Below are 15,247 nucleotides of genomic sequence, written 5' to 3' on the forward strand. Positions count from 1 at the left end.
TTTCATTTTCTTTTCCTTCCTTCTCCATAAATCCAAACAACCATAAGAGACAAAATTTATTAAACATGTTTATTATACACACACTAACAATATTGTGTATTTTACCCATATTTAACGATAGGATAATACGGAGTCTTTTTAGAATTATTTCGAACAAAAGTGAGTCGTTTCAAATATTAAGGATATCCTCAATTCAAATATTAAAAATTCAAAATAAAAACAGTCTTTTATCTTATAACTTAATGGATTGGAACCAAACCAAACTATGAACTAGGAACGTAACCCTACATGTACTGTATATTTTAATTTTCTTTGAAAACTTTAAGGCATGTTTGAATTGTATTTTTATTTCTAATAGTTTTATGATTTTATAAAATAAGATATTTTCGTTACTTTCTCTTTTTATTTTTCATAAAATCTTTTTTTTGAAAATATAAAATCCTATCAAGACTTATACATTTATGGATTTAATAATTAATTTGTGCTCCAAAATTTTTAATAAAAATTTTAGTAATTTTTATAAAAAAATTTATAATACTCTTAATTTATATCCTTAAGATACAAGATAATAAAATCCTATATTTATTTTTCCTATGTACTGGCAATAATTATTAACAATGACATGTTGTATATAACAAAAATAAAAATAAATAATAATAAAAATCTTTTAATAATTTGGATTCCCATAAAAGGAAAGCGCATGCCCCCATGTCCCCACATCCGGTGCTGATCAGTGATCACTGACTTCAATTGGGGGTGACACATCTGATCTCACCAAAAAAAAAAAAAACCGAAACTATGGTGAATTATATATAAAGAAATCCACAATGATCACGTGCCCCTCACATGGAGATACCAACATAATTTTTATGAAAATAATAAAATAAAATAAAATTATAAATATAAAATATATATTAAAAATAATTTAAGTAATATATTAATTTTTAATGTGCACATTAATATATTTAATAAAATAATGTAAATAATAGTAGTAGTGACTAGCGACTAGCGAGCGTGTAAGAGTAGGGTGGTTGAATGAGGAACAGAAAGAGAAGGGTGGCAGAGAGTAAAATAAGAACAAATGAAGTAATAATAGGGGTTACCATTTTTAACCGCGTGCCGTGAAATCTCAACTGCACTGCACTGCAGGGATCTTGTTTTTGTACCCTCTTCTTCTTCTGATGCAATTATTAGTCAAAGGACGACCGTACCCACCTCACGAACTGTAAAACATTTATTATTCTTAACCTACCCTATTGCTCTATTCAACACCTACTTCATAGTATCATCGACTAATTTTTCTTAATATAAAAAAAATATTAATATTTTTTTAGAAATAAAATTATTTGATATAATTTTAGGTGAATAAATTTTATAGATAAAAAGTTAACATGTATAATACATGTTACAATACACACAATGTATATTAAACGTGTATTAACATTTTGACCAACATACAAAATATATATTAAACACATATTTTATATATTTATAATATTATAATATATTTTAAATATTAATATTTAATCTAAATATTAAAAAAATTTAAACATACATTTATTTATTTATATATACTTTCTTTAACTAACTGATGCAGTAATAGTACAGTACTATTTTATTTATTTTATATTGGCCTTATTAAAAACATGGAAATATTTTTTTCAACAACTAAAAAATTTCTGTTAGATATTTTAAGAATTATCTAGCAAGTATCTAACTCTTTTCATAGGCCTATTTATTTGTGCGGTTAAATGAAGTAATTTTTTAAAGACAAAAATTAAAAAAAAAGCAGAAAATATTTTGTATTTAATTATATTTATAAATATATTTTTTATAAAAATTAAAAATATTTAAATTATTTAAAAACCTATTTTACATAAGTAATTATTTAAATATATTTAAATTATTTAGATACGATAAGCATAAGTAATTATTTTTATAAAATTACACGTATAGTCACGTATAAAAAACTATTTTACATAAGCTTTGATTTATAAAAAATTAGAATGTATAATTATTTACTAATGATTTACTTATAACTATTGGTGTAAATATAAATATTTAATGGAAAATATTAATTAGGGCAAATCACAATAATAAATTAAGGAGAGCAAAATTCTACACAAATCCGTCAAATTAAAATCTGTTTCGTGAATCTACCAATACACATCTATATGTAGTTCGAATCAGTCTAATTCGAACTCCATTTCTACATAATTCGAACCAGCTGGGTTCGAATTATACATAAACACATGCACACAATAATTCGAACCAATACACAAACACACGCACACACTAATTCAAACCAGTTGGGTTCAAATTATACACTTATTAAAAAAAATTAAAAATTAAAAAAATATATATTATTTTATACATTAAAAAAAGCTAACAAAATATTTAATTATGAGACTTCTTTAAAATATTAATGAACTATCAATTCGAATTCTATACAATACTCTTTTGTCCATTTTAATAGCTTATGAATATTTTTTAATAAATTTATTTAAATTATACTACAAAAAATATTTGATCCTATGCAAAATAATTTTAAAAAATTGCTTAAAAAATGTTAGGAGTACTATAAAAATATGTAACGTTTTAATAACTTAGGTAAATATCAAATTTTAAATAAAATACTCTACATAGTCAATAATAATTTAAAAATGAAAGAAAATATTTTATTCCATATAAAACAATTAAAAAAATATTTTATTTTATACAAAATAATTTAAAAAAATGACTTAAAAAATGTTATGAGTATTATAAAAATTTGTAATATTTGAGTGATTTAGGTAAATACATGATACAAATATTTTTTTTCTTTAATTTCTAAATTATTATTGACTATGTAGAGTATTTTTTTTAATATCCTAAGTCATCATGATATTATAAATTTTTATGAGTATCTACTTAATATACTAAAACTGGGTTTTCCCCAGCTACTAAAAGTGACGTGTCGATCTCTCATACTTCCGTTTTCCCTCCAAAACGAATAAATTTTTTTTCTATTCTAAATTATTTTATTGTAATTATATTATAATTAATACTAAATGAATAATATATAATAATACTAATTTGGTAACATATCTTCATTATAATTATATCAAATCAATATTTAATGCACTATTAAACTACTTATCAATTATCAATTAAAAATACTTTTAATAATTTTAATGATAATAATAATATCAATAATAGTAATAATAATAATAAAAAATCTTTGTTACTCGATTCACGTATATCAAATAATTTTTCTAAATTATTTTATAAAAAATATCTTTAATATTAATTATATTATAATTAATATCTACTTAATATACTAAAACTGGATTTTTCCCCAGCTACTAAAGGTGACGTGTCGATCTCTCATACTTCCGTTTTCCCTCCAAAACGAATAAAATTCTTTTTCTATTCTAAATTATTTTATTGTAATTATATTATAATTAATACTAAATGAATAATATATAATAATACTAATTTGATAACATATCTTCATTGTAATTATATCAAATCAATATTTAATGCACTATTAAACTACTTATCAATTATCAATTAAAAATACTTTTAATAATTTTAATGATAATAATAATATCAATAATAGTAATAATAATAATAAAAAATCTTTGTTACTCGATTCACGTATATCAAATAAATTTTCTAAATTATTTTATAAAAAATATCTTTAATATTAATTATATTATAATTAATATCTACTTAATATACTAAAACTGGATTTTCCCCCAGCTACTAAAGGTGACGTGTCGATCTCTCATACTTCCGTTTTCCCTCCAAAACGAATAAAATTCTTTTTCTATTCTAAATTATTTTATTGTAATTATATTATAATTAATACTAAATGAATAATATATAATAATACTAATTTGATAACATATCTTCATTGTAATTATATCAAATCAATATTTAATGCACTATTAAACTACTTATCAATTATCAATTAAAAATACTTTTAATAATTTTAATGATAATAATAATATCAATAATAGTAATAATAATAATAAAAAATCTTTGTTACTCGATTCACGTATATCAAATAATTTTTCTAAATTATTTTATAAAAAATATCTTTAATATTAATTATATTATAATTAATATCTACTTAATATACTAAAACTGGATTTTCCCCCAGCTACTAAAGGTGACGTGTCGATCTCTCATACTTCCGTTTTCCCTCCAAAACGAATAAAATTCTTTTTCTATTCTAAATTATTTTATTGTAATTATATTATAATTAATACTAAATGAATAATATATAATAATACTAATTTGATAACATATCTTCATTGTAATTATATCAAATCAATATTTAATGCACTATTAAACTACTTATCAATTATCAATTAAAAATATTTTTAATAATTTTAATGATAATAATAATATCAATAATAGTAATAATAATAATAAAAAATCTTTGTTACTTGATTCATGTATATCAAATAATTTTTCTAAATTATTTTATAAAAAATATCTTTAATATTAATTATATTATAATTAATATTTAATGAATAATATATAATTATACTAATTTAGAAACATATCTTCATTATAATTGAATCAAATCAAAATTTAATGTATTATTAAAAAATTACCTTAATAATAGGTAATTTACATATTTATTTTTGTTTTACTAAAGTCTATATATAGTGTTTTCCTGTGGTACATGAATCTAAATTTGAGAGTCAATTCATAATTTTATATTTAGTGTTTTTTTTACTACTTCATAGAATACGAATGTATTCTTCGTTTTTTATTGAAGTTGATCCTTTTAAGGTACAATTTATAATTTTTTATAATATTTTTTATATACTCATTTTATTATATTATTATTTTGATAATTTTTTATTTGTTGTTACTCTGAGTTATTCTTATCGTCTAATGTTCCAGTTCGATTGTATTTTGCCATAATCATTTACAATGCATCACATCCATGAAATACCTCATCGAGTTGTCTTCACTGATTCGGGTTCTAATTACATGGATGTAAGCGTTCAAATAAGAGGCAATGGTCTCTACTTTACCGAAGGATATAAGCGTTCAGTTTTGCTAAATTCATGACAAATTCAGATATGCAATTTCAATGATTGGTAATATATTTAAATTTTCTTAGTTTAAGCCGTTCATTATTAGAATAATTTTTTAACATATTTTGATTTTTTTCAGAAATTACCAACTTTCTTTTGCATGCATGCAATGCCATTGAGAGGAATAAGAGTTAGTTTGATTTCTCGGTGTGGCAATTCTATACCTTGCCGCATTGCATGGATAGCGGATGATGAAGCTTATCTAACAAGAGGATGGTCTGATTTTGCACGAATTCTAAATATTGAAACTTACGATGTTATTTCAATTGGTTGTCGTTACAAGAATGATTCTATACTATACGTGACTAAGGACTAGAATAGGTTCAATATTGTTTAGGTAATTTGGTTTTACTATTAGTATTTGATTAAATTATAATTATAGAATTTTAAATTATTGCCTCAGTTTATATATTACGATTATTTTTTGTGGATGTGCTATTTTTAAATAATTTAATAAAATAAAGTAGTGTCAGATATTATTAAGTTTATTTTTATCCTTTATTTCTTTATTTGTATTTTTATTATATTTGACAAAAAATGAACCTACACATATATTAAATCGTTGACCTAAAGACAATTTATTTGCCAATAAAAACAGATTTTATTTATAATTGGAATAAAATTTATTTGCCAATAATCGGTGGATAAAATAGAAATTACACCCGTGTCATATAATTATAATTGATTAATTGGTATAAAATGAAATTATACCCGTGCCATGAGTAATAATCTAAATAATTATATCTTAACAAAATATAATTTGAAATAATTTATAAACAATTATCTTAACAAAAGTAATTATTTAATAATTGATTTAAAAATCAATACAAAAAAATAATTATTAATAATAGTATTATTAACTGTATAAATAATATAATTTCAAAGTATTACTTGAAATATAAATAATATATGAAAATATATTGAGTAAATCAATGATTTTGCACCTTAATAATTTGACAATTATAACTCAATTAACCAGTTAATTGAATTAGTAATAACAATTTTCAATTTCAAATTTTGTAAATTAAGTAGTTATTAAAAACTGGGTAATAACCATTTATACGGAAAAATCATTGATAAATTCAATTAACCATATAGAAGATAATATACTAACAGTTTTAGTATATTATTTATGGCAAGCGAAATTATTTCCTCGGATTTTCTATTAAAATTGAAATTAGTAATAGTTTAAAAAAAAGTTTATTAATAAAATTACTAATAGTTATATTTTTATACACAAGATATATGTTTTCTATATATTATTTAAAAAATATAATGAAACATGAATAATGAATAAGTATGTTATTTCTTCGACTAGCTAATTAATGCAAAATCGAGTGCCCTTTTTTATTCGATTAAGGTCATATTCTGTTTGGTGAAAGTTTTAATCACCTTAATTAAATCCTGTCTTTGTGCCTTAACTTATACAAATAGTAATATGTTACATATTATTTGGTATATCTAAGTAGTTATTTCTTATAGTGGAGATGTAAAAAATCATATTAAGGTTTATTACCAAATAATTAGTGGATGAATAATAGTAGATTATATTATTTTAGAAAAAAATTTTCATTATAATTATATCAAATCAATATTTAATTATGATAAAATATGTTAATTATAATTATATCATAGAATTATAATAATTACGATATTTATGTTATATATTTTAATCATTTATGTACGTAAATAATTAAAAATCAATCAAATCAAATTATCACGGTAAATAATATGTTGTATATTATTACGAAAAATAATCCATAGATAAAATTGAAATTACAGTCGTGTCATATAATTATAATTGATTAATTGGTATAAAATAAAATTATACTCGTGTCATGAGTAATAATCTAAATAATTATATCTTAACAAAATATAATTTAAAATAATTTATAAACAATTATCTTAACAAAAATAATTATTTAATAATTGATTTAAAAATCAATGTAAAAAATAATTTTTAATAATAGTATTATTAACTGGGTAAATAATATAATTTCAAATTACGTTAATCATATAATTTTATATACAAACATTGATACAGTGTTGTTTTATGTATATATTTTGCATGTATCAAAGGATAGCATTGAATTGTTATTCAGTAGGTTTAAATTATTTATTATTTATTACAAAACTTTCTGCATTAGGATTTTCTATTAATTTGTTCTTCATTTTGAGCTGATTTTGATATTTTATTACTTCATAGTAAATCAACATATAAAACTTTGTTGGTAGATTTAAGTATTACTAGATTATTTATCGTCATATTGAGTATATATACATGATTTATTGAAAAAAGTAGATTAAATAATTATTTTATAGTTAATACAATTAATACTATATTAAGAAAAAAAACAACGCATACAAGTTATTTTTTTATTAATTAAATTATTATAATTAAAATGAAATTTAATATAACAACTTAAAATTATAATTTTAATCTTATCACGTGCATGGCACGGATGATTAAACTTGTTATTTGTGTATAATTCAAATCCAACTGATTTAAATTATGTAAAAATAAAATTCAAATCAAACTGATTCGAATTATATATATAAATGTGTATTAATAGATTTACGAAACAAATTTTAATTTGGTAGATTTATATAAAAATTTTCTCACCTTAACTTATTTAAATTTTTTACCCTATTAATTACGTTATCTGTTTTAATGAATAAAATATTTATTATAATAATAGTATGTAATATGTAAAAGAAAAGAGGGTTATAAGTTAAGGATGTCGTATTAGAATGAGAGAAAAATAAAGAAAGAAGATAATTATGGGTGGGCGGGCACTGGTTGCTCTAGTCCCTATTTGACAGCGACCACTGAGAAGGAGACACAGTAACACAGCGTACTACACGCCTCATTCAACCAACACCATCCCTTCTTTTCTTTTTCTTTTCGTAGCCTCAGCCCTCAGCATATAATAATTAAATTAATATTTATTTTTCAGTCCCCAAAACGATGATCTTCACCTGCACCGCCTCCGAAATTAACACCACCTTTTTCGTAATATCCCCCACACACAAAATAATTAATGTGAGTGCAACAACACACACATCAAAGAAAGCCATCACCATTCACCACAACAAAAACGCCGTCGTATTCTCCACGCCATCAACATCATCATCATCACAATACCCGTGGCAGGTTCCCAAGACTTTTTCTACTCTCTCGTTTAACATCGCTTTTTCCAAAATAAATAATAAAATAAGATACTTTTTAAAATTCAAGTTTTTTTTAATATCTTCATATATTTAATTTGTCTATTCTTTCTTTTTAAAAAGTACTAAACAATTAATTAATTTCCAGTAAGTTGAAAAAATTGCTAATAATTTAGTACATCGTTGAATATTTATATATTTATTTTCTCGTATTAATAACAATTAAATATACTTTTTATTACTCTTATCTCCATTTTGTCTTTCACATGTTTGGAGAAGTATTTGGTAGCAAAAATATATAGTTGTTTGTTGTTGGTTGGTTTTTGGTTAAGAATTAGTATTTTTTTTAGGGAAAATTATAAGAGATAAAGTTAAAAATTGAAAATTAAGTTATTAATTTAAATATAAGATAAATAAAAATATGGATAATTTAATTATTTTTAAATTTCTGAAAAATAAATAAACTAATTTTCAAGTATTGCATAAAACAAATTTTGTGGTGGAATAAACACAAATTTAAATTGATATTGAATTGTTTATTATTACATCAGAATGTCAGAATGAAATGAGTTTTATTAATAAATGAAAATAGAAATAACAGGACGTTGGAAAGTGGAAACCAAAAGTCTTTTTATTTTCATTTTTTAACTAATATATTATGTGATTTGATTTAGTTATCTTGATGATGGAAGTGGTAGTAAATTAGTTTTGGCGGGGTGTTGGGAACCAGCGGATATGTCGTGTAGTGCGTTGGCCTTTGGGTCCGAACATAAAACAAAGGCCGAAAGAAAAGAAAGAGAAAGAGAGGGTGGCCTATGCCCTTGCCTTGCATTATGCCTATGAAAAAAAAAAAAAAGAGAAAATGGCCGTTGCAGGCACTCTTCAACAGCAACAGCGACATTTGCGCGCGTCCTACGTGTCAGCTTTTGCCTCACACCTGTCCCTTTCTCCCACCCCCAACTCTCTCCTCGTTGACCCCACGCGCTTCAAATTGCGCGTGTTCCTATGCTAATCAATATCTATTCAATCTATCTGTTCGTGGTACCTAGTTTCTCTATTGGGGGGAACTGTCGGGTAGATGCGCCTTGGGTCCCATTTCCCATCCCTTCATTTTCCTTTTTATGCTCTCTTCATTTCTTTTTTCATATTCTTATTTTTTTGGTAATACTAGAGTACTAGACAAATAAAAAATAATTTAATAATTAATAAATATAAAATAAAATAAAATAAATTTTAATTGTTTTTAATTAATATTTTTTGTTATTAAATATTTTCGTTTTTTTTTCACCTTTATCCTCCCTACTATATCGTAACTTGCAACTTCTATAATGCGGCAAACCGATTCTTTCTTTGTATTTCTTTTGTCTATCAAGTTTTAGGATCTTACTATAGGTTTCCGAGAAATTCAACTTAACCTATAGAAAATCCTTTACATAGGTTTAAAATTTTTTAATTCAAGATCTCTAACAAATTAAGACCCGTATTATTTTGACCAATCTCATTGGTTTACAAGAGACTACGAATTTAAATCACAATTCAATAGCGTCTGCAGCTATTAGATAAGGTATTGCAACTTGCAAGAGAGATAAAATACCTATTTCTGGTAAAAACTATATATAAATCGTATGCGATGTGATGCGTATATGAAGGACCCTAAAAGAACCAAGCGATCGAACAATTGGGACTGGCAATTAAAGAGAGAATTATATTGGAATAGGGTAGAGTTGCTGAAGTGGTCATCCTCTCGCGCTCTCTGCTCTAATGTCGGATAAAAAAGAACAAAATCAAATTAAAAACTGTAGATATTAAAGATAAAATAGATCAAAATGAACAATTGTTTTTTCCTTATAAACTTTTTCCAGATTTTCACATGCTATAATGTTGGGAACTATCTCTACCAAAAGAACAAAATCAAAATAATAAAAAGAAACAAATTAAGTGAAGGCCATATGGACATCAGAATGGGAAGGAGAAGCAAAACTATTGGTTTTTCATTCCTAATAATAACAGTAATAATAATAATGTGAGAAATTTGTCTCTAATCTTAAAATTTAGGACATGTTAACATGGACGCTAGCAGTCTTGACGGATTTACAAATGGGACAAGTGTGAAGACTAGACCCACAAACGGTACACAAGCATAGGTGCCTGCAAGGCAATATCAGCACGCACGATTCCCCTTTCCCACAGTTCTTACACAACCTCCCTCCCTTATCCTGCGCATTAACCCCCGCTAACGTGCGCCACCCACCACCACAACTTTCCACCACCTTCTCTTCCAAATTCTTATCACCACAATCATCACTGCTTCCACAGCAAGATTCCGCATCATCCATCACTGCCGCCGTCGCTGCTCCGCCTGGGCACACGGTAGCGCCATCGTCTTCCACAGCGCCGCCGCAGCCGCGTTGGGCGAGGACTTGTTCCAGGTTCGTTCTGAGAGCATTTGCTGTTGCCTCGTTCGTTTGTGCCAAATCACGCCATATCTGATTCTCTATGCATAAAGACTTGACTTTCTCTTCTAACGCCCAATTCAGTTTCCCCATTTTCTCTATTTCATCCTCTTTTGCTTTCAGCCTCTTCATCACACTTACTTCTATTGCTTCCATGATTCTCCTTGCATGTCTCTTGCGCTTCTCTTCTAACTCCATCCTCACTTTCTCCATCTGAAGAATGAAACAGAGGACAGAACAATGAAAATGAGATTTTCAGAGGTATCAGATCATAAAACATTGAACACGTTGATCATGCATTGAAATAATTAATTGATGATACTTACGCGTTGTGCAACAAGTTGATCGATGTCAAGCTGTTGCTGATGGATCTGGAGGGTAATGTCTTCCCCTAAAAAGGTAAAAGAGCCACAGTTTTTGTGATGTGGTTGAACTGTAACGGTGGAGGCTGTGGCGGGGTACGAAGAGGGGAAAGTGTAGTTGATGGAGCCTGAGGTGTCTCTTGATCGTTTTCTCAACAAGGGAATGTTATTGTAGGTGAGAGTGCTTTCCGATTTTATTGGAGTCTTTTGTTGTTGAGGCAGGGAATCTGCAGCAATTGAACTATACATCGCCGGCGGGAGCATGGCCTCTGTTCCGACGCCGGCAGCAGCGGTTGTAGTTGTGCCGGATAACGGAAGCAAGGATGAGTAACCAAGCTGAGCGTTGTATAAATTCAGATTCATGTTTGTCTCAATGGAATTCATCATTTCCCTGCACACATAGATATAGATTCAGATTAATATGGCAAAACCATATCGAAATGATGAAAATAACATGTTGTATGAAATGATCTTGTACCTATTGCTTATGAGTTGCGGAGGAAAGATATTGAGATGGCGAGCCTCAACGGCCATGTTTTTCAAAAAAACTCAATAAAATGGTGATGACCCTTTTTTTTCTTTTCCTTCTGTTCTGTGTTGTTGTTCTCTTTTCACTTTGTTGGGTGGGGAGGGCTTTTATTTATATTTAACTTGAGTTGTGCGTTTTTGGCGTGGTTGCTGTTATAAGCAGTTTCTTCGGTAGTGGCTATTAGAAGGGAGAGAAAAGAAGACTCGGTTGTGTTTTTGTGTGTGTGAGGGAGAGAGAATAGATAGAAATAGAGATGAGCAAGGTAGATAATAAGAGGATGAAAGGGAAGACAAAGAAGAGCACAAGTTAAATGGAAGGAAAGGGAACTAAGAAAATGGGGGAGAGGGGCATGCAAATAGAGGTGGCATTGCTGTATGGTGGGGTTTATTTAGGGTTTCCTTCGGTCCACACATTATTATTGTTGAATAATTAAATTGACTAATTTAAATTTAATTAACTTTTTAAAAAATTATTATTTAGTATTTACATGGAAAAAGAAAAGCTTCTGTTGGTTTTAGTGACGAGATCTTTTTGTCTAATCCAGAGTGAGACCGTGCTACAGAGGGAGATTCGACGAGGGCAATTGCGAAATTATGGGCCAGTACGAGGAGTATTTTGGTAATACAACCCCCTCCATGTATCCGTAACTGTTGAGATTGGCCAAGCAACATCGATCACCTTTACTTTCTCCATTAACGAATAGTTAAATTAGTAAACAATTAAATTAATATTATTCGAAAAACGGCGAGTGCGACACGTAATACCTTCCCACTAGAGGCTGCCACGTAGATATATAGTGATACTACGATTCAACGTTTTATTGACTGTTATCTTTTCTCCCCCTAAAGTTAATAAGTTCATTTTGTGCGCCTTTTTTTTTTGGTTTAGTGCTGTGATTTTAGTGATAATTTTTTTTTATAATTTAAAAATTTAGTATATTTTTTGTATAGAGAGTTAGATTTCTTTGAATATATAAATTTCAGAATATACTAATCGGCTTTTTTTATAAAATTTAACTCTTAGAATTTTTAAATTAAAAGATCTAATTTATTATTTAAAATTAAAAAAATTAAAATTCATTTAAAAAAATATACTAATTAACTATGATAGTCGATTACACATAAATTTTTTTATTTCTAAAAATATTAACCTAATTTTGTACCACAATTAAAAAAATTAAAAAAAAGCCAATAGTGGTAATAAAAGAAAATGTTAATGTAATTAATGAAGTAATAAATTTAGGTTTAGATGTTTTTTAATTAAGAGTAGATCTATCTTCTATCCTATTTAAAATTATAAATTGAAAAAATATTTATCAAAAAATAAAAAATTTAAATTTTCAATATATATATTAAAAAATATAAAAAAATTATTAATAATAAATTTGTCATGTGTTCTAGTCATGTGTTTTTAGGACAAATGTTAATTAAATTTTTTTATTAATTTACTACAATTTTCTAGAAGTTAATTATTGTTCAAATTTGTTTGACTTCAAAATAATAAATAGTATTTATTAGCTTGAAAAATAAAAATAAAATTATATTTGACCAAACTATATTTTAATATATTATTATCATAATATATTTCATAAAATTAACTATTTATTTTTATATTTTTTTATAAAATCTAAAAACAATCATATTAAGACATGTTAAAAGTTTAATTTTAATCAATTAATTTTAGAAGAAAAGAGGAAAAATCAGGTTGAATAATACTCAATATAACAGCCACAAAAGCATTATAATGGGTACTACTATGTTGAGTAAATATTTTTTATGAATAATGCTAATGCGATTCATAGAAAATAAAGTTTAATATTTTTGGGAAAATATATTATAATATAATAATTATTTTAAATTAAGATTATTTAAAAAAATATGTTTAAAATTAATATTTAAGCTCCATATTATGTTATAATATGATAGATTAGTAAAAAAAAGTTATTCCTGTAAAACTATAATAATTATATTTATTATTATGAGTTGACATTGACATACACTACTTGTCAAAAATCTCTATTGCTTATAATGTAGTCCACAAAAATTAATTACATAAAACTATAAATAAATAAGATAGATTCAATTATCATAGATTAATAGGAAAATAAAGAAATTTATACATTATCATCATTTAATTAAATACTCAAATATGCACGACCATTTAGATAGCTGATAGTAACACAAAATAAGTTAACAATAATAGCTAATATAATGCTCTTTTATTTCAAAATATTATATTTTAAAATAGAAGAATATAATAATATAATATATAATTAAATTATTAATAAAATTTATTTGTGAATTAATAGTGAATTTAATTTTAATATAAATAATATTTCAAAATCAAATGCATAATTAATTGTACAATATATTTTTAAATTACCGAATATCTTTTTAATTATTGCTTAATTGTTTTTGAGGAAGGTAAAACTGTAAAAGATAAAAACAACGTGATAAAAGGTGGGTCCCAAGGAAGGAAAAGAACACGTGTGTGGCAGGGTTGGGGGGAACAGTATAAGGATTAGGGTAATGGGCACGTGCGACTAGCCAGCGTGGCTCCAAGGGATGGGACCCACAACAATAGTGGGTACGGTGTACCCGATGCTGGTGCACGCAACAGAGAGACAGAGAGAGAAATAAGGGTAATTTTGTCTTTTAGCCTATTGTTATTGTTGGTGGTGGTGGTGCTGTTCTTGTTGTTCGTTTCTTCTTCTTTCTTGTTAGTTGAGTCATGGTGGTGGCATGGACAACTTTGCTTGTGTTGTGTGCCCCCTCACTCAGTTTTCACCATTCCTCGACACGTGTCTTCCTTTTTTGCTTCGTTTATTTTTTTGTCTGTCTATATGGTTATGGTCCACAGTCCACACTCCACTACCCTGCACCGTCATGTACTCATCGAAAAATCTTGGTCGTTGGATCATAAAGAGTTTACAAACTCTCTTGATTTCGCCTCGGTTAGATGAGTCATGTGATTTCTACGTCGTTATTGTTGGAAATGCAAAATTTTTTTATTTTATAGTATAAATTATTTTTTTTCTTACATTATATTTATCTTTTTTTCCCTCCTTTTTTACTTTATTAAAATGGATGGATCAAATCTTATTATGAAATTTATTCTTTAAAAGATGAAAGAGTGCCCCTTTGATTAATTTATGAAGGAAAAGTTTAGGAGTCAGTAATTTTATTACATTTTAGTCAGTATATAACCAGTAGAAAAAGATGAGTTATTGAATAAAATTCCATACCAATCTTACACTATTAAATCATCATTGATAGTTAGTTAACAACTACTAATCACAAATATTACTACCTCTTAGCATTGCTCATTTATAAATCAGTCTCTACTTGATATGATATTTCAGTTTACCAATACAGTAAGTCATTTGGTTTCTACTTCCATATTTTATGTATGTAATACAGACAATTTAGTGCTAATAAAAAGAAGGAATAGGTAAACAATCAATTTAATTAATATTCTTCTCCTAATAAACATAATGAATTTGTCTTCCAAATGCAATGCTATATATAATAATAATTAACGTAAAAAAGTAGTGTTAAACAAATATCTTTAGAGTAAAATAATAACTTACTAGCGTGAAATTGGTTAAAATATTGTTAACTATTTTAATATTTTAGG

The 15,247-nt window shown here is 25.9% G+C and overlaps 1 protein-coding gene across 1 annotated transcript; it reads right to left on the minus strand.

Moving 5' to 3' along the window:
* Positions 1 to 10,086: 10,086 nt before the first annotated feature.
* LOC112702916 (probable BOI-related E3 ubiquitin-protein ligase 3) lies at positions 10,087 to 12,118 on the minus strand. Its single transcript, XM_025754144.3, has 3 exons — positions 11,561 to 12,118; positions 11,047 to 11,473; positions 10,087 to 10,933 (listed from the first exon to the last, which is right to left on the minus strand). The coding sequence occupies exons 1-3, from the start codon at positions 11,614 to 11,616 to the stop codon at positions 10,319 to 10,321; spliced, it is 1,098 nt and encodes a 365-aa protein (XP_025609929.1). The 5' UTR covers positions 11,617 to 12,118; the 3' UTR covers positions 10,087 to 10,318.
* Positions 12,119 to 15,247: the final 3,129 nt, after the last annotated feature.

The sequence above is a fragment of the Arachis hypogaea genome, chromosome 7 (genome assembly GCF_003086295.3).
Source record: "Arachis hypogaea cultivar Tifrunner chromosome 7, arahy.Tifrunner.gnm2.J5K5, whole genome shotgun sequence".
Taxonomy (NCBI): domain Eukaryota; kingdom Viridiplantae; phylum Streptophyta; class Magnoliopsida; order Fabales; family Fabaceae; genus Arachis; species Arachis hypogaea.